General features: G+C 59.4%; 2 protein-coding genes across 6 annotated transcripts; one reads left to right on the top strand and one right to left on the bottom strand.

Annotated features, from left to right (window-relative positions):
* Positions 1-994: 994 nt before the first annotated feature.
* On the top strand, positions 995-4,020 carry GPX3 (glutathione peroxidase 3). The gene is made up of 5 exons (XM_055718779.1): positions 995-1,195; positions 2,333-2,486; positions 2,723-2,840; positions 3,040-3,139; positions 3,226-4,020. Exons 1-5 carry the CDS (start codon positions 1,109-1,111, stop codon positions 3,454-3,456), a joined length of 690 nt encoding a protein of 229 aa, XP_055574754.1. The 5' UTR covers positions 995-1,108; the 3' UTR covers positions 3,457-4,020.
* Positions 4,021-4,636: 616 nt separating this feature from the next.
* Positions 4,637-21,347, bottom strand: TNIP1 (TNFAIP3 interacting protein 1). 5 transcript variants are annotated; one of them, XM_055718775.1, is made up of 18 exons: positions 21,133-21,347; positions 13,694-13,864; positions 12,567-12,689; positions 12,189-12,271; positions 11,646-11,714; positions 9,435-9,626; positions 9,209-9,303; positions 9,052-9,133; positions 8,714-8,806; positions 8,403-8,468; positions 8,111-8,246; positions 7,905-8,029; positions 7,072-7,194; positions 6,627-6,752; positions 6,218-6,298; positions 5,843-6,037; positions 5,512-5,602; positions 4,637-5,146 (listed from the first exon to the last, which is right to left on the bottom strand). In XM_055718775.1, the coding sequence occupies exons 2-18, from the start codon at positions 13,833-13,835 to the stop codon at positions 5,082-5,084; spliced, it is 1,887 nt and encodes a 628-aa protein (XP_055574750.1). In that variant the 5' UTR covers positions 13,836-13,864; positions 21,133-21,347; the 3' UTR covers positions 4,637-5,081. The 5 variants fall into 5 exon arrangements, with proteins under 5 accessions (XP_055574750.1, XP_055574752.1, XP_055574749.1 ...); XM_055718777.1 differs by lacking the exon at positions 21,133-21,347 and adding an exon at positions 19,507-19,659 and having other exon boundaries at positions 4,637-5,151; XM_055718774.1 differs by lacking the exon at positions 21,133-21,347 and adding an exon at positions 19,507-19,659.
* Positions 21,348-26,144: the final 4,797 nt, after the last annotated feature.

Here is a 26,144-nt window from a genome sequence, read left to right as displayed (position 1 = left end):
TTTCTGCTGGTGAAGGACATGGGATGGGAGATTGCTCCCAGCCTGCCCCAAGCCCACAGTCCTCTGTTTCTTTTCCCTGGCGGCATCTCCGGCAGCCGGCTCGGTGACAGCACCCTGGCAGAGCTGGTCCTGCTTTCTAGTAAAGCCAAGCCTGGTGCTGGCACCCATGGTCCTCCTGGGACCCACCCGCTGCCACCCCATCCTGCCCTCTTGTCCCAGACCAGCTCCCATCCCAAACCGCAGCCCCTCTCCATCCAGTTCATTCTCCCATCAAATAAATTTTTTGCAGGATTTCAGGGAATTTACACCTCACCATGGCTATTTCTCTTGGAGCCAGCCCAGGGTAAATGTTTACATTCCCCGGGTATGCAAACAGGGCCCTGGAACCTCCTGCCCCTGGGGACACGAAGGGCTAAGGGACAGCCGTGCCCTGCCCTTGGCCACAGTGGGGTCACCATGGGGCTACAGCCCCCCAACCCCAGCACAGCCCCCGCGGGAGGGACCCTTACTCCAGAGATACTCCTAGGAGCACCCTAACGTGCAAAGAGGAGCTTGCTCAGCCCTTCCCCAGCCCTGAGCAGCACAGCCGTGGGAGGGGAGGGTGGCGGACCCCAGCCTCCCAGGGGATGCTGCTGGGGCGTTCGGTCCCTGCTCCTGGGGTCCCAGCACCCCGCTCCGGGGTGGATGTCACCGCCGGGCAGGGTGGGGACACTGCCCGGCTCCTCTCCCACCCTGGCGGTTTTTTAATCTCCAGGTCCTTGGCTCATGTAACACGTTGCGTAAACCCTGGGCACACGCGTCTGCCCCGTGCGCTCGCGGGTGTCCCCAGGCCCCTGCCAGGCCGAGGTGCCAGCATGGCACTGCCACCCCCTCCGCCCCCGGCCCCCCCGCCGGCGCCGGCTCCGGCTCCGTCCCAGGGCCCACACGGTTAACGCAGCCCTCGGCCCGTCCTTCCTCCGGCGATTGGCTCCCCCCGCGCAGCCCCGCAGCTATTTCTCGGCTGCCGGGCTCGGAGGTGGCAGAAGGGACCGGGAGCGGTGTCCCCCCGTCCCGCCGCTCGCCCCCGGGGCTGTGAGTAGGGTGCCCGCACCCCGCCCCCGCCCCGGCCATGGGGCGCTGGTCCCGCAGCGCCTGGATTTTGCCCCTCTTCTTGGCTGGGCTCGTCCAGCCGGGGCAGAGCCAGGAGAGGGAGAAGGTAAGGGGGGGGGGGGAAAGACACCCCCGTGGGGGCTGGGGGGAGGGGGGAATGTGGCACCTTGGGGACCCGCCTGTCCCCGAGGCTGGCTGCAGAGCTCCCAGGGGCAGGAGTGGGGCACGGTGGCCCTGTGACACCCCCCACCTCCCCCCCCCCCCCCAGTCCTGGTGCCTGGATCGCGGGGGGGTGTGTGTGTGTCTTTTTCTGAGCTAGTTCTTGCAAAGGGGGAATTGCCGTCCTGGGGCTGGGGAACAGAGGGGGACAGCGTGGGTGCCCCCCGCCGTGACTCCCATAGGGGCTGAACACGGGGGTTTGTTCCATGCGGTGTCCAGGGGGGTACACACCCATGTTTGGGGGGGTGCAGGGGCCGCTGTAACCCCCCAGCCCCGCCTGCCCCCCACGCCGGAGGGCGAGGCAGAGCCCTGCCGCCGGGATCCGGCCGCCCCCCCCCCCCCCCCCCCCCCCCCCGGCACAGCCCCTCTGGCTCTGCTCCTGTCACCTTGCTAAATAGCCCCTTGGTGGCACTTGGGTGAGCCTGGGTCCCCTGATGGGAACTGGAGATGGGCTTCCCTGGGTTAACCCCTGCAGTGCTGCAAGCAGAGGCCGCTGCACCCCAGCTCTTCCCTTCACGGGTCGCATCCAGCCCCGGTCCCTGCCTTGCCTGGGCTCAGCTTGGCCACGGAGCAGCAGCTGGAGCCGCTCCCGGGCACCCCGGCTGCCCCTGCCCCGGAGGGGTGGCGGGGTCCTGCCACCCGTGGCCCCGGGGAGGCTGGGGCTGGTGTGTCCCCCCCCACCCCGTGCTGGTCACGCCAGCTCAGGCTGTTTTCCAGCCTCTCGCCTTCCTGCCTGATCCTGGCCGGGTAAACATCCCTCCAGCTGCGGCCAGCCCCGCTGGGTGGGTGTGCACACGCATGTGCATGCACAAGCCAGCCTGTCCCACCACCGTGACCTTGGCGTGCTGGAGTCTGGCTGCTGCCAGCAGCATTCGGGGCAGGAGGCACAACACTGGTAGCTGCCATCCCAGCCAGTGCAAGGGCCGGACCTGCTGCTCCAGTGGGTGTGGGCAGCTGTGGGGTGGGTGAATGAGGCAGCTGGCAGCCCCCAGCCCGGTCCCATGGGGTGCTCCTTGCTCCACAGGTGAAATGCTACGGCTCGGTGCAGGGCACCATCTATGACTACGGGGCCCTGACCATCGATGGGGACGAGTATGTCCCGTTTAGGAACTACGCAGGGAAGATGGTGCTCTTCGTCAACGTGGCCACGTACTGAGGCCTCACCCTGCAGTACCTTGGTAAGGGTCCCGTGGGGCACAGGCACCCCGGAGGGACAGCACAGCCAGCTGAGGGTGGCATCACCCAGGCATGTGGCCCTTGGCAGGTCCCCATGGTCCATCCTGCGCTGGGGAGCTGGGGGAAGGTCTAACACCTGCACCCCAGGACCTGGCACGGCCAAGGATGCTCCAAGGGGGTTAGTGTGGGGGTAAGCCTGGTCCCCTGCTAACCCATCCCTGGCTCTGCTTGCATGCAGAACTGAATGCACTACAAAATGAGCTGGGGCCCTACGGGCTTGTCGTCCTGGGCTTCCCCTCCAACCAATTTGGGAAGCAGGAACCTGGCCAAAATTCGGAGATCCTCCCTGCGCTGAAGTGAGTACTACGGTGGGGGCTGTGGGGGACCTGCCTGCCCCGGCTGTGCGGGGGTCCCTAGCCAGGCAGTGGGTGCGCAGGCTGCAGCTTCTGCTGGCTGTGGCCCCTGAAAGCATGGGGTTTGGGGTTCCCCCACTACCCCCGTGCAGCACCAAGAGCTGCCTGTTGCACAACCGCTCTGCCTGCTCTCCCCTTGCAGGTATGTCCGGCCAGGGGGTGGTTTTGTCCCCAACTTCCAGCTCTTCCAGAAAGGGGATGTGAATGGGGCCAAGGAGCAGAAAGTCTACACCTTCCTGAAGGTGGGTGCCATGGCAAGGGGGGATAAGAGGGCAGCACCCAGCTTGGTTTTTGGACAAGGCAGTGATGCACTGGCCCTCTGTTGCAGAACGCCTGTCCTCCAGTGGCAGAGGAGTTTGGGAACCCCAAGAACCTCTTCTGGGAGCCTCTGCGGAACCATGATATCAAGTGGAACTTTGAGAAGTTCCTGGTGGGCCCCGATGGCGTGCCTGTCATGCGCTGGTACCACCGTGCCAACATTGCTGTTGTGAAGAACGACATCATCGCCTACATGAGGGAGCAGCAGCAACAGCAGCAGCAACAGCAGGAGGAACAGTAGAGGCTAGGGTTGCCAGCCTGATGGGTAGCTTCTCGCCCCTGCTGGCATCACCCCTACCCCAGCTGCTTCGGGGCTGCTCCCCTTCCAATCTCCTCCCAGGATGCTCCCCAAGCAACAGGAGCCGGATGCTGAGCCAGCACACTGCCCCCTCCATCACTCCCATCTCTGGCACCCCCCAGCCAGCATGCTGGGCTGGGTAACCCAGTGGCAGAGACATCAGTGATGGGAGGGGGGGGGATGTGTCCCACCTCCACCCCCAGCAGTGACATCTCCTCCTGGTCCCCAGCTTGCCCCCCTGCTCTGCCATCTGCCTTGCTGGGCAGTGGGAGGATGCAGGGGCCAGCCGCCCCCAGAGCAGAGGACCACATCTCCATGAAGACCTGGCCTGAAAGCCCCCGGTGTGGGGCGGGCCTGGCCTGATCCTGCCATGCACGGAGCAGCTCTTCAGTGCATTCAAGCTGCCCGTGGTCCTGGCATAGAGATGTGCTCCTCTCCCAGCTGGGGGCAGCCGGCTTCTCACCCCCCCACCACAGAAACGCCAAATAAAGGCTCTGCAAATGCGCAGACCCGCTTCTTGGCCATGGGTCAGGGGGAAAGAGTGGGGGGCACAGCAGCCAGCCTGGGCATAGCAGCAGGGAGGGATGGCTCACAGCTGGAGAAATGCCATTTTCTTGCAGTGCAGCTGCAAACATGGATTTATCAGCACAGGCCAGAACTGGGGGAGAGGACGTGGTGGGGTAGCATCAGTGCAGAGCACAAGGGGCTGCAAGGAGGCACCAGCCCCCAGCTAGGGTGCCATGTCTCCTGCGGTCACGCACGTGACAGCCACGCTTACAGAAAGAGGGTGGTGGTTTCTTGTTTTGTTTTTTTACCCTGCAGACTTGTTTTCCTGGAGCAAGATTTGCTCTGTGCAATTTGAAAGTGGTACAGGGAAATGCAGAGCGGGGAGCAGGGGTTTCCCTGCCCTGGCAAAGGCTGGGGGGAGGAGGCGGTGGGCATGCACTTGGGGCAACAGATGCCGGGGTGCTCACACAAGTGCTAGGTTCACCTTGTGCTCGCTCTGGCCCCACAGCTATACCTGAGTATGGGGGACCAGCAGCCCTGGCATCCCTCCCAGGCCCCACACAGAGGGTGCCCCCCAGGAGTGGCAGCCTTCAGGATAAAACCAGAGAGACTCGGCTACACTTCAGTCCTTAAATAAATACAAAGACACCAACCACCATCAGGCCGGGCCATGGCTGCAGGAGGCACCGGCCTGGGAACACAGGCGCTCCCACTTCGGGGAGAGTCCCTGCCGTGACCTGCTCCTCCAGGGCTGAACCAAAGCCCCGGCACTAGGGCAGCTCCTGGGAAATGCCAGCTCCTCTTCCCTGAAGACCTGGCTCAGGTCCACAGCGATGCCAGGCCTGATGCCTCACGAGGAAGGGGATGGCTGCAGGGGACTGACCCTGCATTGGCCACCACCACGATGGCACCTCCAGTCTTTCCTTCACACCTTCCTTGTGGGGATGCACTGCCGAACTGTCCAGGCCAGGGATGCGGCCACATCCCCCACATGTCCGTGCACAGGCATAGGCAGCCGGAGGAGGCTTCTAGATATATACACACGGGCACACACACACACCCTACTCCTCTTCTGCTGGTAGCGCAGCACAGCCGGTCCTTGGCATTAGGGCAGTCTGGGACCTGCCTGTTCTGAGACACAAGAGAGGGGTGGCATGGGGTGAGTGTGGCTCTTTGTGCCCAGACGAGCCCCACAGGAGGGGATGCCAGCCATGGGATGGCCATGACCCCCAAGCACTGACTGCCATAACGCCACGAGCTGTTGGGGCTTGCACCTGTCTTCAAATGCTGTGGGGTGGGTGGCAGGGGACGCAGCAGTGACTGATCCTATGGCAGAACCATCCCCTCAGCTGAGCAGAGGTGGGGGCTGAAGGGAAATGGCCACTGCCTGGCAAGCTGCCCCCCCATCCCTCCCACATACGTTTGGCCAACCGCCCAGGGTCTCAGGGCGAAGGACAGAGGCAGTCTCCTCCCCGAGGGTCTGAGCCTTACCCAAGTCCTTGGGGACCTGTTTCACCCCAGCCACTGCTTGGGCGTTCTGGCTGCGAGCCATGGCACAGGGCGGGCGCCAAGGGTACTCAGGCTGCAGGAGGAGAAGGAACAGAATTACCAGGGATGCGAAACATGAGGCTGTGCTCCGTGTTCAATTGCTGGGGTGCGAGGAAGAGGAGGAGGAGGGGGAGGAAGAGGACTGAGTATTCATGTGCCAATAGGACATGTGCTTAGCTCCCTGCTTGGTGACTCGGTGGCCCTGGAGGAGCCACTCGCTCAGCAGCGAGCCCCAGACCTGCTCCCCCTCACGCTGGTACAGGTAGATACTCACTGGGGAAAAGTGGTGGAAGTTTTGTCCTGGTGTGTGCTCGCCTGGCATCGCTGGTGGGTATCGGATCTGCTGCCACTCTTCGAAGCCGTGGTACATGGGGTGAGCCATGGGGGGACTGTACTGGTACTGGTACATGGGGCAGGCAGGGGGCAGCGGCCCCGGCAGTGGCTCAGGGTGCAGCCTCTCTCCAGAAGCCTGCGAGGAGCCAAGGGAGATGCTGAGGAGACCCCCAAGGGCAGCCCACCACCACCCACCATCGCCGGGCTTGGAGCTGCCCCCACAATGGGAGTCAATGGGCTGGGGCCAGGCTGCAGCCCCCAGCCCCTCCACCTGTTCAGTTTTTCAAAAAAACCCAGGTTTTTCCCCCATTCCTACCTGTTTATGCTGTTTCAGCAGCTTTTTCAGCTTCTCCTTCTCTTCCTTCTCCCTCTGGCAGTCGTCCTTGGAGGCTCGCAGCTGGGAGCAAGAGGTGTTAGTGCAGAGCCCACCCTGCCACCTCCTGTGTCTGTGGGGCGAGGGTTGCTGCAGTGTCCTGCAGTAATGTCTGCACTGGTTCCCACCCTTTCAGACCCCCAGGCGAGGTGCAGAAGGAAGATGCAAGTGAAAGGTGATGCTCTGGCAGGGACAAGCAGTAGCAAAAACACCTCTCTGGCCTTTCTGTCCCCCTCAGCCCCTGCTCTGAGATGGGTATGGGGGCTGTGATGCTGGGGACAAGCACCTCTGGCACACCTGGGGCAGACAAAGGGCTCCCTGAGTGCTGCCGGTTGCACCCAGAACTGCTCACCTGGTTGTTGGAGAGGACCAGCTGCTTCTGCAGCTTTTCCAGCTGCTGCTTCAGCTCTTCCTTTTCCTCGTTCATCCTCTCCCTGTCACTCCGCTCCCGCTGGAAGTCCTCCTCGAAAATTTTCACCTGGCAGAAGGGAAGGATGCACCTGGCTGAGGGTGGACACCGCCCCCCCCCCCCCCAAGCACCCCTGTCACTGTCATCATCCCTGACCCCACCAGCTATATGCCAAGCCCCAGGCACATAGGTTGGCATGATGGCCCATGGCTGTGTCCTTCCAGCTGAAGGTCTCAAGGATGCTGAGCTCAGCTCCCCCACTCCCCACCACTGCAGCACTGACACCCACCAGGGCTGCTGGGCTGCTCCTGGCCACACAGGCTCTGCCAGGGAAGCCCACAACAGGTAGCTCCCTCCCTTCCTCCAGTAGCTTTGTGCCCTGCCCTACCTGCTGCTTGAGCAGCTCATTCTGGGTCAGCAGCTCCTGCTGCGGAATCTTCCCCGCCAGCTCCATGGCACTGGTGAAGATGGGTGGCGGAGAAGCCTGAACATTCAGGGCCTCCTCTAGTGCCTAGAGAGGAAGAGGAGGGGGAGTCAGAGTAAGGAGGAAGAGGAGGGGGAGTCAGAGTAAGGAGGAAGAGGAGGGGGAGTCAGAGTAAGGAGGAAGAGGAGGGGGAGTCAGAGTAAGGAGGAAGAGGAGGGGGAGTCAGAGTAAGGAGGAAGAGGAGGGGGAGTCAGAGTAAGGAGGAAGAGGAGGGGGAGTCAGAGTAAGGAGGAAGAGGAGGGGGAGTCAGAGTAAGGAGGAAGAGGAGGGGGAGTCAGAGTAAGGAGGAAGAGGAGGGGGAGTCAGAGTAAGGAGGAAGAGGAGGGGGAGTCAGAGTAAGGAGGAAGAGGAGGGGGAGTCAGAGTAAGGAGGAAGAGGAGGGGGAGTCAGAGTAAGGAGGAAGAGGAGGGGGAGTCAGAGTAAGGAGGAAGAGGAGGGGGAGTCAGAGTAAGGCACTGTGCCCGCATCTCTGCAGGACCACGGGCACATGCCCAGCGTGGGAAGTGGGTGTTAAATGGGCAAACAGCAAGAGGGACTACAGACCCCTCCACCCCCAGCCCAAACCCCCTTTTCTGGGAGCCTAGAGGCATGTGGTGGGCATTGTCTGACAAGAGCTTCTGCCTGGGCAAAGAGCTGGGCAGGAGGGAGTTGATCAGGGTCAGTTTTGGATTTGAGAGAGAAAAGGCTGGAGAACATAAAAGACATTTTGCAAGGAGGGGTTGCACCCTGGCCCCCACCTTGTTCAGCCTCTGGATCTCCTTTTCCTGGTATTCCCGCTGCCTGGTGACTGGAGCCAGCTGCTCCTGCAGGAACCGCATCCTCTGTTGCAGGTCCCTCACCTCCATGGCCAGCCTCTCCTTCTCTGCCTGCAGGACCCAGAGGGCAGATCAGCCAGGGCAGGGCGATAGGGCCAGCAGCTCCCCACCACCCTTCCCCAAGGGACTTGCCTCCTCTGTTTCGATCCGGGACTTGGCCAGGAGCAGCTTGCGGTCAAAATCCCGTTGCTTTTGCTCCCGCTCTGAATCCAGCTCGGTCACTGCCCTGCGGGCATCGGCCAGCTCCTGGTGCAGGTCTGTGACCTGCCAGGAGGGAGCGGGGATGTCGGCCTGCCTGAGGGACTCATGCTGGGGGGAAGGAGGAGCAGCCAGACCCAAAACCTTCCCCTGCACCTGGTCTCCTCCAGGACCCCCAGCCAGCACCCAGCAGAGATGCGCTCCCCAAGCACCCAGCCCTACCTTCTGTTCATACTTCTGCTTCATGGCTCGGAAGTGTTGATCCCATTGCTTATTCACCTCCAGCAGCTGCGGACAAAGACGGATAGCTGAATGAGAGCCCAACCCCTGCCCCGAGCCAGCCATGGCAGTCCCCAGCAGCCTCCCATTGCAAAAGCACCTCAGGGACCAGCTGGACGGAGATCCCAGCTCCAGCAGGACTTCCCTGCAGCTCCACAGCCCTGCCCCAGTCTCCCTGTGCGGTCCCAGCCACAAGCACCCGCTGCCCGCTTCCCCCCTCCTTGGTGGTGCCTCCCTCCCAGCTTGGTCCTCACCTCCCTGCGCTGGTGCTCCAGGATCTTCACCTTCTTCTCCTTGGCCTCCAGCTCTCCTCTGCCCGGCGCCTTCTCCACCGTGGCCCCGCTCTGCTGGACGCGCACGTGGGGGACGGGACCCTCAGGGCTTTTGTGGAGCCTGTGCCCGAGGCTGGCTAAACTCGAGCCGGTTCCCCTCCCATGGCCTCCCCCATCCCCTTGAGACCCTGAGAAATCCTGCTGGTCATACTGGGACAAACTGGGGGCTCAATTAAAATGAGGCCACCTTTGCTGATGTGTCAGCGGCGGGCTCCCTGCCTCCTTCCCAGCCCTCTCTGAGGGCGATGCTGCCTCCTCACCTGCTGCAGCTCAGCAGCTTCCCTCTTCCCACTGTCCTGGCTGCTCAGTGTCACCATCCTCCGGAGCTCCTGGTTCTCACACCTGCAGGCAGGGAGGGATGGGTCAGCAGGAAGAACCCAAGGCAGCAACATCCCACTCCCCAGCAACCACCCCCACCTGAGCTTCTCCAGCGCCTGGTTTCTCTGCTCCAGGTCCCGCTCCAGCTTGGTTCGCAGCTCCTTGTTCTCAGTGTGCAGCGTCTCACACAGTGTCTGGGGGGGAAAACGCCGGCAGCATGAGGACTGTGGCCAGCCCCAGCAGCCTGCCTGGCCACCCACCTTCCACCATGCCACTTGGCATGGAGGTGGGTGTCCACCTTGGGGTGAGGCTAGCCCTCACTCACCTGCAGGAACGATGTTCTCTGCTCGTTCTTGTGCACCTTGGAGGCCAGGCGCTTGAGCTCAGAGGCCATGTAGCCCATGCGCACGAAGACCTGGTCCTTGCTGGCCTCCTTGGCACAGCCGCTCAGTGTGTTCTCGAGCTGCTGCAGCTGGGGCAGCAGGTTGGCATCCTCGTTTGGTGGCTGCTCCAAGTCCTGGGGATGGGGAAGGGATGAAGCATGGTCATATCAGTTCAAGCAGCATCACAAAGTTCCCTCTCAGGGCAGGTCAGCCTCATCTCCCATCCAGAGCTGTGGTGGGTAGCTGGGTCAGCACCAAGACACTCTGCAACAGCCCTCGGTACACTGAAAAATTTGTGTCAGCTTTGTGAAGGTTTGATTCCCAGCCACCGGACAAGGGACACCAAGTGCCCAGGTGGAGGGGGACATTACAGCAGCACCCCCAGTCCATCCAGTCCTTGTGCCCTTCAGCAGCTGGAGCAGAACACCCTCCTGGCTCGTTGATAGTAACGGAGGCATCTCTACCCCTGGCTGCTTTCCCCCTCAAGCCCTCCCAGCTGGCACCACCAAGACAAGAAATCCCAGCTCCTCTCTGGACAGAGACTGTCCTTTCCACGGATTCCCCGGTGTGCACTGGGAGCAGAGGTTTCCCACGTGAGGGGTGGTCTTACCCAAGTCCCCATCTTCTCCTTCCTCCTGTCCTCCCTCTGCAGATCCCCTGCCTGTGGCTCCCCTGCTGCTGCAGCACGCCAGGTGCCAGGAACCCAGGATCTTTGGCAAGCAGCAGCCAAGAGGGTGATGCACAGGACTTAAATGCTGGCTAGGAGAGCCCAGGTGAGGGCACACCCCCACCCACACATGAAGGGTGTCCCCAACAGGCTTGTCCTCCTCTGGTGTGGCTGGTTAACTCCTCCATTGCCCAGGAGACACTGCTGGCACAACAAGGCCCAGCTGGCACATGCCACGTTGCTGGGGAGGAGGCGGGGATGTGCTGGCACACCTTCACCTGCTCTGCTCCCAGCCCCACTGACTCAGCTTGCCACCCATGGGAATGCCCCAGGAAGCGCCACATGGGGCCAGGAGTCCAGTGTGTCCCTGGCACCCCAAGTTTACAGCCCCAAAACTGCCACGGGAGGGTGTGTGCAGGGCACAGCATGGCCGGTTGGCAAGGGGAGGCAGTGAGGACCTGAGCGATCCTGGGTGCAAGCATGGGACTAGCGCTTGACTCAGATGCCAGCAGCCAATTGCCAAGCAGATGCCACCCCATCCTCCACCACCCCACAGCTGCACCCCAGGAGGGTCCAGCAAGACTCAACCCCTCCTGGAGCCTTTCTGTCCCAGGATGTGCACCAACAGCATGTCCCCTTACTGGCACCATGTGGTACAAGCTCTTGGGCTCCCCAGTCCCGCTTCCCCTCCCTTCCAGCACACACAAAAAGCCAAAGCAGTACGGGACAGGGCAGTGCCAGCCGGGGAGACATTCAGGTGGCAGCAAACGGAACACATGGAAGTGCCTTGGCTGGGGCAGACCCTGTCAGCAGCAACAGGGCTTCGAGATCTGGTCCTCCCACCCAGTGGGGGCATCAGAAGGGGAGTGTCAGAGCATTGATGACAGCTCCTGGAGTTGTCACAGCCCTTCTTATCACTGCCACGTGGCATCTGGAGACACCAGTGTCTCCATCTGACTGGGGCTGCTTTGCTGGCCCATGCCCAGGTCACTGGTACTGGGGAGCCCTTGCCCTTGGAGAGCAGCCTGCACATTGTCCCCTCTCCTTGCCTTGGCCAGACAAGAGGAGTGGTACCTGCTGGGGCACACATGCTGTCACTCCTGAGCCCTCTGGCCCCAGCGAGGCATGGGGAGGAGCAGCCACAGGGCTGGGCTCTGTGGTTCTCTCCTGCCTGCAGACCAGCCATGTCCCCTCACCTTCATCACTGGCAGAGGCTGGCCACCGCAGCACAAGCACTGTCCTGGGGGGGTGTATGTAGGGCTGGCTCTGCTCCTCTGGGAATGCTTGGGTGCAGTTTATCCCATCTCTAGAGTCTGCCCAAGGGCTGCCCTGACACGGGTCCCCCAGCCCTGCCTGTGCCTGCCAGCAGTGACGCCACTGGGAACACTGCTGCCCATCCGCACACCCTCCCACACCCCCAGCACCACCACCACACCACATCTCCACCAGCCCCCCACCAAATCCCACAGGCACCAGGGCCACTCACCACTCTCCCGCTCTCCTGGGGAAAGCCCTGCGCTTCAACAGCAACGATCTCGAACTCCGAAGAGGATCCCTGCAAGGGGAAGCAGCCAGGTCAGGTCTCCCTGGGGAAAGGCAACCCAGGATGCTCACTGCACGAGGGCAGGGACTGCCAGGATGGGAGCAGAGCAGGCAAACCTGATGCCTCCCTTCAGATTTATTCCCATTTCTAGAGGCTAAATGCTGCCTCCTTTTGCTTTCATAGAATCATAGAATGGTTTGGGTTGGAAGGGATTTTAAAGACCATCTAGTTCCAACCCCTCTGCCATGGGCAGACACCTTCCACTAGACCAGTTTGCTCAAAGCCCCATCCAGCCTGGCCTTGAACCCTTCCAGGGATGCGGCATCCACAGCTTCTCTGGGCAACCTGTTCCAGTGTCTCACCACCCTCACTGTAAATAATTTCTTCCTAATATCCAATCTAAATCTACCCTCTTTCAGTTTAACTAGATGGAGAGCCTCTCCCTCCGACCATGCCAGCACCAGCTCTCAAATTCACCAGACTCACACTTGGAGGAGATTTCCGTGCTTCCGTGTCCGGCTGGGCGCTGCCTGGGGCAGGCTGTGTGGAGCTGGGATCTGGGCCGATGGCTGCGGAGAGGGGAGAGGATGTAGCTATGAGCCTTTTGGAGAGCAGGGCTTCTCCCTGCCTGGTGCGGGGGATGCAGAGAGTAGACACCCTGCAAGGTCAGGCACTGATGGATGGTTTCTATGCCAGCTATGGGGATGGGACAGAAACCTCCCTCCAGAAGGGAGGACAACAGTGGTCTGATACATTCCAGAGATGACAGAGCTGAAAGAAACCTTTAGGAAAGTCTCCTTTACGCCCTCTTCCTTCCCCTGAGCCATCAGGTTATTTCTCCCCTGCAAGCCTTGCATCTCTTACCTCCAGTTTCTAGCAGGTCCTCCAAGGAAGAAGATGCTATCAGCATTTTGTTGTCCTTCACAAGGTCCTCTGCCTTCTGCCGCAGCTTGGATGCCTCCACCTGGGACTCCTCCAGCAGCTCTCCTGTTGTGGGCAACAGAAGGATGCTCACCCTCCTTCCCCAAGCACCTGTCCCGCAGCAGCCCCATCCACCAACACCAAGCTCTGCTTGGGTGAAGAAGTGCCTAGCATGGTCCTTCTTTGTCCAGACACAATGGACCCAACGACAAAGCTATATAAGTGGCTCACTGGCTGCAGAGTCCGTCACGCTGACGCACAGATGACAGGAGGCATAAGGGCAGCACTGCATTGCTTAGAGGTCTCCTCCGCTTCCCAGAAGAAATGAGTTTAAGCCTAGGTGGTGGACCCAGGGGTCCAGCCTGCCTGCTGTGGGGTCTGGCACCAGCAATACAATCCTCTCCCCACCCCAGGTGGCTGCTCCCACACCAGTGGGTCCCAAGTCCCAGGTAAGAGCATGGTGACACGACGTGCATCATGAGGCAGGTGGAAATTCAGCTGCAGAAGCAGGACTCGAAAGCGGAAGCTCGGTCACGAGACCAAAAGCAAAACCAGGGGTGGGTGGGGGAAGGTGGCCAAGGAGAAGAAAGGGGGTGGCACAACTCAGCCGGAGTGTTTCAATGCTGGCACATCTCTGCCACTGCAGGGAGCACCCAACACCAAGGTCTTTGAGCAGCACTTCAGAAAAGCCCCTGACCTGACAGGGGTTGCGGGAGGTGGAGGCTTTCATCAAAAGCAGAACAGATCCCAGCATCTGTGACCTGGGGCTGAAGGACTCCAAGAAGTTGACCTTGCCCCATCACTTGCCTTCTTTTTCCAGCCATTTATCCCACCATAAAGCACCCCAGCAGCTCAGCAAAAGTCTTGCTCCCTTTGCAATCCTGTGTGAAAAAGCCCAGACATCCTGCTTGACCTCCCAGGACAGGGAAAGCTTTACTGCTGCCCCAGTGCCGAGACCCCCAGCTTCTTACAGAACCCTTACTAAGTAGAGAAAGAAACCCCCAGGCTCAGTGTGCACAGGTTGAGCTGCCCCAAAGGTGAACCTCATCCCCCAGCCACGCAGCAGTTACCGATAGACTTGATCCCCTGCATCTTCTCCTTCAGCCGGGTGTTCTCTTCCACCAGCCGCTCAAAGGCCGTGGATCCATTCTCCTCCGAGCCCCCACCAGGGTCATAGATGCGGTAAGGTCCTCTCCCTTCCATGCCTGCCATTCAGGCGCCTACCTCCCAGCTGAGCATCCCTGCAAGGCAATGGAGCACAGCGTCACCTTCCTCCGGCTCCAGACGATGCTGCAGTCCCCCGGTCCCAACCAGGGAGGGGGTCTGGGGTGCTGTGCCAGCACAGGCAGCACTGCCTCACTGCTCGCCAGCCAACGAAGAAGTGTCCCAGGTGAAGGCACTTCCCCCCCCCCAACCCTGCGTGGGGTGAATGTGCTGGGGTGACTCATGGCCATGAGAAATGTCATGCGAAAAGGCATCACCAGCAGCCAGGGCTGGCTCTCATCCCTGTAGGGCACAGGAGTCTCCAAAGAGGCTGCAGCTGCCCGCCACTGCAGCCCAGGAGCATCCAGCCAGCAGCATGGACCTGGGCACTGTGACCAGGGCATCCTGCTCACCACAGAATATTTCTGGGGGGCTGAAAGGGTTCTGGGGCGGTGTTTGGGGGGGGGGGGGCAGCATCTGCAGCTCCAAAAAGCCTTAACCTGCAGCCAGCAGGTGGTTTGGGCAGCAGCAGGGGTGATGAGTCCCAGCAGCCAGGCAGGGGCCTCCTCTTCCCTCCAGCTTAGCCACAAAAAACAGCTGTCAATGGCATACGCAGGCTGCGAGCAAAGTATGAGCTGAAGAACTACCCGCATGCAGCATCTATTTGCTTTTTTAATTACTTGCATCTGTGGGTGCCCTAGAGCCTGAGGTCTAGCCTAGGGACACCTGGGCAGGATCTTGGCTCCAGGTCTCACCCATCTCCTGGGGGTGATAAAGCAGCTGCTGTGAATCACAGAACAACTTATCAAAAATATCCCCCCCTGCTTCCCCAAGCTACCTTGTTATACAGTGGAGCAGCACAGCAGCTGAGATGGCCCCAGGGGATGATGCCAGGGGGAGCTGGGGTGCTGCCTGGGGGGACCCCCAAGAGCTCTTCCACCCAGCCAAGGCAAACGGGTGCTCATGAGTGGGAGGGAGCCGACGGGGGGCATTCTGAAAGGGGAAGGGGGGTAGCCCATACCCGAAACCATCTCAACCTCAAACTAATGCTCACGCCACAGGCGATCTGGGCTGATCACCAGTTTAGATGACCTGCCTGCCAGGGAGCGGCTGGGACTTTCCAGATGACAACTGCCACCTGGCATCATCTGCAACTAGAGCGGCAATTAACATCCACCTCAGCAGCAGGTAATTACACATGGCCTCAGCAGCACTCTGCTTTTGGGAGATGCAACCCTTAGCAGGTCTCACCGTCCCCCTGCTCTGTGGGGGCTGCCAAGCCCCCCCATCGCCTGTGTCCCCTTCTGGGGGGCCAGCACCCCATCCCAAGCAGCTGGAGATGGTGAGCACTGGGTGAGCCCAGCTGCAGCACAGGGTGGGCTGAGCAGCAGCTATTTCTGGAGCCCACGGCAGCTGACGGGAAACTGCAGGAGAACCGGGGCAGTTTTTGTGCCACGGATCCTGGTGTCGGGCAGCATCGCTGCAGCCGGTATGAAATTCCCTCCAGCCCCCAGCCACGGGATGAGGAAAACTCCCAGTAGAGACCTGCTGGCGGGCAGGACAGAGCACAGCATGGTGGCATGCATATGGCCCAGGGACCAGATGGCACCTCCTCCGCAGGGAAATGCTGTCACCTGTGGCCATACTACCTGCCTGGCCAGCCTGGTGGAGGACAGGGACAGTGTCACAGGCAGACTGGGGACTTGAGCCTGTTTCTCACTGGTGTCCAGTCACCACACACTGCTCCAGATCCCAACCCTGAAGCTCTGGGAGGAACTGGTGAACAAAGTGATCTTGCAGTGAGCACCTTGCGGGGCATCCGTGTCCTCCAGTGGGATGAACCCAGGTGTGGGTTGAGGAACGTGGGGACAAGCTGCCCCCTCACGTGGCATCCCTTCCCCAGCCCCCATTTTCTTGCACTTCAGACCCCCAGCCAGGAGGTTTTCTGCCTTGCCCCACAGCACCCACAGGAGGTCCCCTGCCCCTGTGCACTCCTGCACAGAACACTCAAATCCCAGCCAGCTGCACTGACCACCCACCCTGCTGACCAGCAGAGCTCACTCATGACAATCCCATGTTCTTCCAGCTGGATGGAGCCACCAAAAGCCCCTGCTATTCCCAGTTCTCAAGGTTTTATCAAGGATTTTTCTACCCAAGATCTGCACCCCACCAGCAGAGGGGTCATGGGAGCTGTTTTCAAACAGCAGCCGGGGAGAGGAACTGAACTATCTCTAGCTGACAGAAGCACAGACAAGCCACTAATTCACCAGCAAGCAAGACCCAGCAATGGGAAAGGGTTTCCGCAGCATCCAAGCCCATTGCTGGCATCAGGGCAGGTTTGCCTAGGGTGGAGGAACAGCCCCATTTCTGCAAGGGCTGCTGGCACTGAGCTGTCACCCTGGGGACAGGACCCTGGACCAGGTCACTATTCCCAGTCCTGGTTTGTTGGTTTGGGTTTGGTTTTTTTTCCTTAGGAGTTCTGAAAGGTGAGATTTGCAGTGAAAAAAATCTCATGTTTCAATAAAAACACCAGGGGAGAGAGAGGACTACAGACCAGCACCTAACAATGGTCAGAAACGCAAAGAAAACATGACTACCACAAACTCCAGAAGAAACCGCTGAACCACCAGAAAACACTTTTTGCCAATCAACAGTTTCTAAGCTAATCTGATGGTATTTCACAGCCCCAGGGGTTGAGGGCCAGCCACTGACCATAGCTGCCCAGCTGTAGCTCACCAGCTCCATATCCAGCCACCGGGAGAGGCTGCCAGATGCCATGGTCGCCTGTGGGCGTTGCTGGTTGCAAGCAAGGCACCGAGACCTTTAGGTAGTAAATTTTTATGACAACTCGGCAAAAGGAGAGAATGAGAGAGCAAGCAGGCAGGGGAGACTCCCAGGTGAAGATGAAAGCAGGGTGGTATTTAAATAGCTGTGCTGCGGCTTGAGAGCGAGCTGGAGCCTCGTAGCCATGGCCAGGCTGGTCCCTGCTGTCACCCAGGAAGATGTGCATCACCGCCTCAGCCACCAGCACCGCAGACATCACTGCGCCAGCCACGCAGAAGTGGCAGGAGGAAACGATCCCCGTTTTAAAATTTCCGAACAGCTGAAGACACTAAGGCGGAGGATGCAAATCCTGTGCAGAGTGGGCTGGCATTCTGGAGGCTTGCTTTCGGCAGCGAGCCCCGGGGTGGAGACCAGCCTCTCGAAGCCATAGGTTTGGCAGCCCATCAAATCCCATCCTGCAATCCATGGTGGGGGTTTGGCCCAGCCCTTAGGAGAGCGGGGTTTTCCTTGCCCCATCGTGCAACATTCCCAGGAAGTCTCCTCCCCACCAGGATGGCATGAATAAATCCCTGCAGACTGCCAGCGTCATTTTCCCATGACCAGAGCTGCCAGGCCCCTGGCATCCCTCCTCCTTGGAAAACCAAAAGCCACTCAGACAGACCTTATGGAGGGATTCTTTTTGTTTGATCATCTTACTGGAAAGAAAATGCCACAGCCACCAGCCCCTTTCCTTTTCCTCTGCAAAGTTCCAGGAGCTCCCCAGACCAAGGAGAACCATTCCTGGGCTGCTGGGCTGGTCTGATTTGCAGGGAAGCAAAAGCAGAGCTGCCTTTAAGAGGAAGCAATAATAAGGAGACTTTCTGGGCACTGCAGTCCACTGTGCTGGGAGTAATAAAAGAGGAAAGCAGATATTGCAAGGCTCAGTTCTCAAAGGGAAAGGTCTGAACCTCCACTTGTAGCATTTTGCTTCCCAGCCTGGCTAGCTGCAGGGAAAGGGTGGGAAAGGCAGAAGCCCCATCCAAAATGCAGCAGATGTTACAGATGTCCTCTGGCCAGAAATCCCACCCTTGTCTGAGAAACCCACCTCCCAGAGGCTTCTCAAAACAACCTGCTTCCGGTGAGGCTGCTCACAAGGAAAATAACACATTTCCACATTTGGAGCCAGGTTTACAAACACGGGTAACCACACACAGCTGCAGAACTTGCCATGGATCCGAGCTCCAGCGCAGGCAGGACAGGAAGCCAGACCTGGTGGTGGTGCTTCTCTGGGCAACATGGTGATGTTTTACGCAATACCCTGTCTTCTGCTGCAAAGACATCTCTCTTCATGCTGCCTGTTCTGCTTCCTCCCCCCTGCAGAGCTCAGTAGCATCATGGCTGCTCATCACAGCACTCAAAAGCAGAGCAAGGCACAGCCACCCCGTCCCTGCAGCTCCAGCGCAACCCAGGCTGCTCCTGTCCAACCCGGTACGCTTCGGCCAGGCAACAACCAAGCAGCAGAAAATAGTGGCATTGCAAACCACACCAGCAAAGCTACCTCTGTCACCCAAAGCGTAAGAACTGTTGCTTTAAAACAAGATCCGCAATGCCACAGGAGTAGATGGTTCAGCTTTACCCACCCACGACTGCTTTGTACCAGCTGCTGGCAAGCAATGACCCATGGCCCTGTGCTAAATAGGTCTGTCTGGTGGAGGTCAGGCTGAAAGGGCGTTGTGGGATTTTCTTGCAGAGCCAGGAACGATGCCAAAGGCTGCAAAAAGCCTCTCCTCTTTTCCTCTTGCTTACTTCACCTCGTCACAGAGATGGCTCTCAAGGATGTGCCTGGCTGGCGCCTTCCTGCCTCCTGGACTTGCCCCAGCGCCCGAAGTCCAGTCTCCCAGCTCCAGCACGCTTCAGCTGACTTTGCCAGCGCTGTCAATGAAGTCTGCACTCCAAAAGAGCTTGTGGCAGCAGAACAGCTCTTACTCACCCCAGCAGATGGAAATAACAAGCAGAAGGGGAAAGGCTGCCTTGGCTTCCCTGATACCGGGAGCAGCCCGTAGTACCCAGAGGCACTGGGAGCAGGACAGCCAGATCCCTGAGAGGCTGCACATCCCACCACGGCCCATCTGAAGCTGTTCTCACCCAACAGCAGGGCTGACAGGCTGCATCTTTTTTCACTCTACCCTCAGTAGGGGCCTTAGCCTGGACTCGATGCAGGGGAGATGGGGCGGCAAGCTATGCACCCGCTCCCCACAGGAGGCGGGGAGGCAGCTGGGGATGCTGCTAGCCCTGCGCTGGCTATGCCAGCCTCCGGACCCACGGCCGAGGCGGACCCGCACCGCTGGGCCAGCGGCAGGATGGGGACGAAAGACCCGCAGCGGTCGGGGAGCAGCAGCGGCTGGAGGCCCCTTGGGGCCGCGGCCCCCGGCCGGGACCCACGCACGGCGCCGGCACAGCCAGCGGGCAGGTGCCTGGGCCCGGGAAAACGCCGGCCGGGCCGGGGGGCAGCACCCCGAGCCCGCCTAGGCCGGGGACACCCCCGATACCCCGCGAGCCCCTCTCCTCCCCCGGGCCGCCCTGCCGCCGCCCGCCCCTTCGGGAGCGGCGAGGGGAGTCGGTAGCACCTGCCCTGCCGCGGGACAGGGGAAACTAAGGCACGGTACGACTATCGCGACCCGGCCCGGCCCCGGAGCAGACCCTCAGGGGACGGCGCGGTCCCGACCCCCTTCAGGGTTTCCCCACCACCACCCGCGCACGCCGAGAGCCCCGGAATCGGCCGGGCACGGGCAACACGCAGCCCCTAGCCCCGCCAACCCCGCCCCGCCACCGGACCCTGCCCTGGGGTGGCGCGACCACCCCCCACTCCCTCCCTGAGGGCAGCGGACCCGCAGGCCCCCGCGCCCCCCGAGCTCACCTGCCGGGCCCGGGGCCGCTCCGCTCCGTCGCCAACACGGGAAGAAGCGGGCAGCTGGGGGTGGTCGGCGGTTCCGCCCCTGGGAAATTCCCAGCCTGACGGACAGGCGCCGCAGCCAATCGGCGCGGAGCGGAGGGTATAAAGAGGGAGGCGGGAGGGACGCGCCAGGGTAGGGTGTTGTGTGATGGCGGGCGGTTGCTCTCAGTGTTGCGGCCGTCTTCGAGTTCCGTGGGGCTGCGTGGGGTCCCGTGGGCCCGCCGGGCGTGGGGGGCCCCGAGGGGCGGAAAGAGCCGGCCTGCCTCCTCCTCGGGGTGGGGATTGGGCTCGTTGGGGAGTGGCGAGCCTGAGCCCGCAGCGGCTCCTCTGGCTTATCGAGAGACAAAATGGCGGGGCCGAGGGGAGGGCAGGGCACGGCCGCGGCGCCGTCCTGCTGGGGCGCGGGGGAGCCGCCTTGCACCCCTGGTGCCGCTCGGGGGGTGCAGGGATAGCCGAGGGCAGGCTGTGCTGAGGGGGCCCAGGCCCTCGGCCGCTGTGGCAGCCCCAGGCGCTCCCCGGTGCCCAGGGAAGCAGGCTGGTGTGCTCCTGTGGGCCTGCTGAGGCTTACCAGATCTTCCTCTTCGGCAGCTGAGGTGAGGGGAGCTTGCCATGGAGTCTTGCATTCCTTGAGTTAATGTTACACAAGGAAATCACACCCCTAGCTGGAGTGTTTATTATAGGGGATGGTTTTCCTCTGTGCTGCTGCATTGATTGTTGTGCGTTCATGTATAAAAATGGGCCGGAAGATTGAGAACCACAGGGAGCGCCTTCTGGTTTCGTGGATTTCTTTGGGATTTGCTCCATAGCTATCTGATTTTTTCTTGTTTTGGTTTTGCCACAAGGAAGGTGTATTTTATATATAACTCTATACATAAACCCAACAAACCAGAAGCAAAGACAGCTCTGTGAGCAGATGTGCTGCTTGCTCTTTGTCTGTACTGACATTCCCTCCTTGGGTGGCCGCTGCTGGGCTTGCGGAGGTGGCCTTTGCTGGTGTTCATGCTGTTTCTGGCTGTCCCAGCCCTGTTCAGACAGTTCCACTGCTGCTCAGTGATTTGTTGTTTTGGGTTGTAAAAATAATAATAAAAAACCCCATACACGCCAAAAACCAAAAAAACCCTGAACTCCTTTCTCTGACCGCCCTTCAGCCAGGGTGTTGCCCTGGCAGCCCAGCTGGGTTATGAGGCAGCTCGATGGGTGCTGGGACTCCGATGTGCTCTTCAGCTGTCCTTGTGTCCAAGGTCTCAACAGGGGATGAGGCAGCAGGACCCCACGCATAGGCAAGGTCTTCCTTTTTGTTCCCCAAAGGGCTTGTTTTATCCCAGAGCCCCAGTGCTAATCTGTAAACCCTCAGAAAGCCTGCCTTCAGAGCTAAACGCAGTCCCACAGAAGCAAAAAGCACCTTGTTTATAAGATAATGTCTCAGTCTGCAAAAAATAGCCAAACCCCGCTCTATCCCTGTGAGGACGGAAGCAGGGGTGGCATGGTTTGGCTTTGCAGTGCTCTGGGCTGACAGCTGAAAAGCAGCCTGCATTCCCCTTGCTCCATCTTGGGCATGCCCCCCACCGAAAAATCCATCGCGCTACTCACCTGGCTGGCTTGTGGAGGGGCTCGGGGGGTGAGAGCCCTTTGGGCCAGGCGCTGTCTAGCTGCAATCCCCAAATGCAGGAAAGGCTGGCCCAGCTGAGCTTACTTTTAGGCATGGAGAAGGGGAATTCCCCGTGATGGAGATCCCAGACAGCCTTTGCGTGGTTTTGATAGGGAGCCAGGCACTGCTTAAAGGGCTCTCCTGTGCCATTCCTTACAGGGACCGCCAAGCCGTGTCAAGTATTAGTCAGAAAAAAGGGGGGTGGGTGGGGGGTGGGGAATTGTCGTGGAGGCTGTGATTCAGTTTTGGACAACTGGAGAGCATGATTACATCATTCTTGCCTGGTTTCTGAGTGACTTTACTGTGTTTGCAAACATGTGCTTCTCCCCAGGGAAGCCGGTGTGTCTTGCGAGAGGCATTGTCATCGTGCCTTGTGTGTTCCTATTGCATTCTTGTCCATCCCTGGACTCAGAACAGGATGCGTCTTCCTGGGGGAGTGGGAAAGAGCTGGCTCTGCCAGTGGAGCCGGACAGGTGATGGTGTGCCAGGGATGCAGGTAGTCCCTGGAAACCATCCACCAGGACAAGTGATGGTCGGAACCAAGGAGCCAGCTGGTGCTGGCATAAACACGAAGGATTTAAGTGTTTCTCTTTTACAGAGGTTGATTTTATCTCCCCAGCTCCTCGCCAGTAGACACAGAGTTGTACCTGGCAGGTTTTTAGTCTACACTTGCCAGGCATGAACTGGAAGGCCTTGAAAAGCATCCTGCTTTCGTCCAGCTGCTTTGGGTGGTAGGAGCGTGGGTGCTTGGCAGGAGGGGTGAGGAGCTGTGGGGTCTGGGGCCTGCCTGTACCCTGGCTACCCGTGGAGGTGGTCAGTTGGTGGTGTGCTCTCACCCAATGCCTCTCCACCTCTCCAGCCAGCTGCTCTTTGTGTTTCTACCTGAAATTGCCAGCTAGGGCTGGCCCAAATGCCAGGACAAACTTTACTATGAAAACCAAAGGTCCTGTTAGTCCTTCCTCATACCTTTGGTCCCGCTGTGCTCCCAGGGGAGAAAACTCACCTGATGGCAGCTGTGATTCATGAGCATGCCTGCGTGGCTGTGACGACGTGTTCATAGCTGACACTTTTATGTACTAGGGGTTTTTTTTTGGCGTGGAGGATTGGGTTCAGCACCTTCAGTGGAGGCTTGTTCACGTGAAGGCACCCTTGATTGCTTCCATGTTTGTGGCCGTGCTGCAGGAAACGGGGTAAGAAGGAGCGCAGGCCGTGGGTGAGGGTGGCGGAGCTCTCCTGCCCTCTGCTCCTGCTTGTTTCGGATTAGGTCTACCTTCCTTTGGGATGACCTCACTCAGAGGTGAGCAAGGTGGACCTTCTCCATGTCCAGTGGTGCGAATCCCGACTGGAAGTGGCCCAGTAGTCTGAGGCAGCCGGGAAATTCACCTGTCCTCAGTGTGGCAGGGTGAACAGGGTGCATTTGAACCCTGATGTGGAGATGGGCCCAGCCAGGGCCGGGCTTTCATGGGCAGCTGTCCCGAGGAGCTGGTCCTAGAGCACGGCAGGAGCAGAGGGGCAGCTGCAGAGCAGGTGATGGGTGCAGCTGGTTTGGCACGTCACCCTGGGGCTGCTCGTGGGATTAGCTCTGCAAGGGGCTGTTGGGTGGTGCTGATGGGTGCCTCTTGGCATCAGCAGTGGGTTTTGCTGGGAGCTGCTGCTGGTGCTGCATGGATTGAATGTGTCCCGGTGCTCCGGTGAAGGGAAGCAGAAGGCCGACAGTGACACTGTGAGAGTGGGGAGGAAGCTCTGGCCACAAGAGGGGATTTCCAGAACATTGTGATCTGCTGTCTATGCAAATCAGGAACTCAAATTAACCTGGCAGGATGGGAGGGCTCTGGGATGGAGGGCAAGGAGAGGCAGGGGAGGGAACGTGGAAGGGATCAGGGTAGGTGAGGGATTGGCAGATGGATGGAAAAGGGAGGTGCTGGGGAGCAGCCTCACTCCCCCAGACCTCCCGCAGCACCTTGCCTTCGCATGGAGTTGCAGTTCTGCAGTGGCTCTCCAGGGCTGCTGGGCGGCTTTTGCTTTGCTGGGCTTATCCTCTCACTGAATGAGAGCTCCCTTCTCCCTCTGCCTTCGGCATGTGAGGCAAGGCTCAGCATCACCTGCTTTGCAGGAGATCACCACCTCCTGACTTCCTCCACTGCCTCAGCATCCTCCGCCTCCCTCCTCCACAGTCAGCAGGGGATGGGTTATGGTGCGACCCGGTGCAGTTCCACAGTGGATGTGCCAAGAGCTGTGAGAACTGGATCTGGGAGTGCTCAGAGGATTTCCTTGTGTGCTTTGAATTATCTGGAGTCCCAATTTGCAAGATCAGCAACAGGCACAGAGGAGATTTCTCCTCTACCTCTGTCCCCAGGCCATGTCTCTTCCAGTTGCAATGCCCGGGAAAAGGGCTCATCAGTAGTTGTCATGCCCTGGAAAGCTGGCTCCAGGGGTGACGGTGTGGGGAGAGCAGCTCTTGTAGGCTCAGCCCTTTTCCCAGCCTTAGCCCACTGTGGGGAACAGGCTGCCCAGTGAGCAGCTCATGGATGTGAGGGGCAAGGCTGCTTCTTCCTCCTTTGGCTTGGGAAGAGGAAGAACTGGAGAAGAAACTTCTGCTGGCTCCCAAGACTGGGTTTTTCCCCCTCTGGGGGAAGGGGAGGATGGTTGGTGGGATGGAAGTGGCTTGCTGATATTGCAGTGTTGGGCCAAGGACCAAGATCAACACCCCACACTCTCTGCAACGTATGTGGCTCCTCCCAGGGTCTGGTAGTAAAGAGGATCTGCAGTGGCCCCTGGAGCTGACTCAGAGGGAGAGGTCTGACCCTCTGCACACCAAACATGGGCTCGTGGGGTTTTCTGGATGTCGCAACTGGTGAAATCTGGTGTCGGCTTTGCCTGGAAGTGAGTTGTTGCCCCTGACATTGCTGGTCAACGTGCAAAACAGCCGTGTGCCAGGTGCTGGTGTGTAAATCCCAGACCCTGCCAGCAGCCCTGAGGGCTGATGCGTGTGTGGCCAGCGCAGACCTGCCTCCAGTCCTTACTTTGCTCACAGCCTGTCTAATTCTTCCCCTTTTTTGTGCCCATTGGTTTGTCCTCCCCTTTTCTTTCCCTGCCTTCTTTGAACCACTTACCTTCAGAGGCTAGGCATGAGATTTCTCACCAATTGCCCTCAGATTGGGCGAGTTGGAGCCGGCAGATAGAGTGAAGGTGTTCCGGGAGAGTGGTGCTATGAAGTATATTTTCTCTAGAGACTGGGACGCTTACAGGGATGAAGCTGCTTTGCCTGAAGGGTCTGCCCATGTATAGGGGGTTTCATGGGCAAAACAGTCCTCACTCAGGGAATTTATATTTAATTTACTGTCAGTTAACAAAAATTGCTAGGGAGTGATTTGGGCTTTAAACAAAACAAGTGTTCTTCCTTCCTCAGCCTTGGCTTTGGCCAAACATGCTCTTTCTCCTTTCTAGACTTAGTGTTCCTCATTCAGCTGCAGATTACGCTCACTCTGTCCCAAATCCTTTGGCAAAGTGACAAGTCACGTGTAACCTGGCTGCTGCTTCTGTGTTCTTCTTACTGGGTTTCTCCCACTCCTCTGTGCTTCCCTGTGTCCCAGGGTCCACAGCCTGTCTTGGTGCTGCTGGTCTCAGGCTTCTCTTGGTTCACTTGGATTCCTTCTAAAGCAACACGCTGCCCAGCGCTGCCTCCTTATGGCTGCTTTTAACCAGAGGGTCCCGTTTCTCTGGGCCTGGTGCAGAGTCCTCAGGCTCTACCAGCACAGGAAGGCAGCAGGGGTTTAATTAGGTTGGCAGTGAGAGATGCCTTTACCGTGATGCATGACACCAAACAGGAGCAGGTCTCCGAAGAGGAGCTGGCTGAAAATTCATCAACCTCTGCAAGAAAGCATCAGGGTGAAAAATGGGGAGAAAATGCCCCAGGTGCAGAATGAGTCCCAGAGGCCATGGTTGTGCTTCCCAAGATGCTGTCAGCCTCCTAGCATTGCCCTCAGGGTGAGCAGCTCTGCTGAGCTCAGTCCAGTTTGCAGTTGTCCCTCACAGGGCAGCCCACCGTGAGCAGCTCCAGGTGTGCTGCCAGCCCCAGCACCATGTGGGCGGGATGCTGAAATAGCCTGTGCTTAAATAGGATATGGAGTGTGCTTAAGTGTTTGCAGTGGTTAAAATGCCACTGGCTGTTTTCTGCTCCAGCTATAGCAGCTGCTGATGGACATGGCTTACTCTGGTGCTGGGGCAAGAGGAAGGCTTTTCGGCAGCAGGACTTTCCAGGAGAGACAGTTGCTCCAAGGAGGAAATCCCATCTCGCTCTCCCTCCCTATCCCTGAACACTGTGACTGATATCTTGTCCTCATTGTAGGAGTAGCTGGTGGCAGATGCCAGGGAAATTCCTGGCCTTGGGACTGGTATGCTGGGGTCAGCTGGGCTTCCTGGCGGTGGCATCACCCTGAGCCGGGCTGGGGACCAGACCTGAGGGGCTGCCTGGTCTCACTTGTGGTCCTGTGCTGCTGGCATCTGTTTTGGCAACAAGGAGACGGGGTGATGGCTCTTATGTTGTGGCCCTGTGCTAACTGTGGAGGAGCAGAGCTCCACTGCCCCAAATCTGGCTCTCACAGGGGTGCCAGCCTGTTTCCCAAGCACTAAAACTTCCTCGGATATTACAGCCAGGTCCCTGAGAGCACCATTTCCAGCTGTGGGGATGTGGCCAGCTCTGCTCCCCACAGTTGCTGTGCTGTGCTCAGCTCTCTGACAGCCTCACACCTCTGCTGCAAAGCTGATAGTTGCAGCACTGAGATGCAGGAAGGGATGGGCAGATGAAGATCAGTCACATCCTCCCTTTAAAACATCTTCTGTATCTGCTCAAAGCCTTTACAGCAGGTTCCTGACCAAGCAGGTGACCTGAAGGCTGCTGCAGGCGTGGGGTGGGTTCAGTCCCCCCAGATGCTGCCTGGACAGAGATGCTCAA

This window comes from Falco cherrug, chromosome 8 (assembly GCF_023634085.1).
Source record: "Falco cherrug isolate bFalChe1 chromosome 8, bFalChe1.pri, whole genome shotgun sequence".
NCBI lineage: Eukaryota > Metazoa > Chordata > Aves > Falconiformes > Falconidae > Falco > Falco cherrug.
This window is presented reverse-complemented; position numbering and strand designations above follow the sequence as displayed.

What these genes read in the sequence shown, in the direction of transcription:
- TNIP1 (XM_055718775.1), bottom strand. Translation starts at nt 13,835, where the DNA reads ATGGCAGGCATGGAAGGGAGAGGACCTTACCGCATCTATGACCCTGGT. An exon ending in CACGGAAATCTCCTCCAAGT is followed by an intron (nt 11,715 to 12,188) that starts GTGAGTCTGGTG and finishes TTCCCCTTGCAG; the next exon opens with GGATCCTCTTCGGAGTTCGA. An exon ending in ACAGGTCCCCAAGGACTTGG is followed by an intron (nt 5,147 to 5,511) that starts GTAAGGCTCAGA and finishes GTCTCAGAACAG; the next exon opens with GCAGGTCCCAGACTGCCCTA.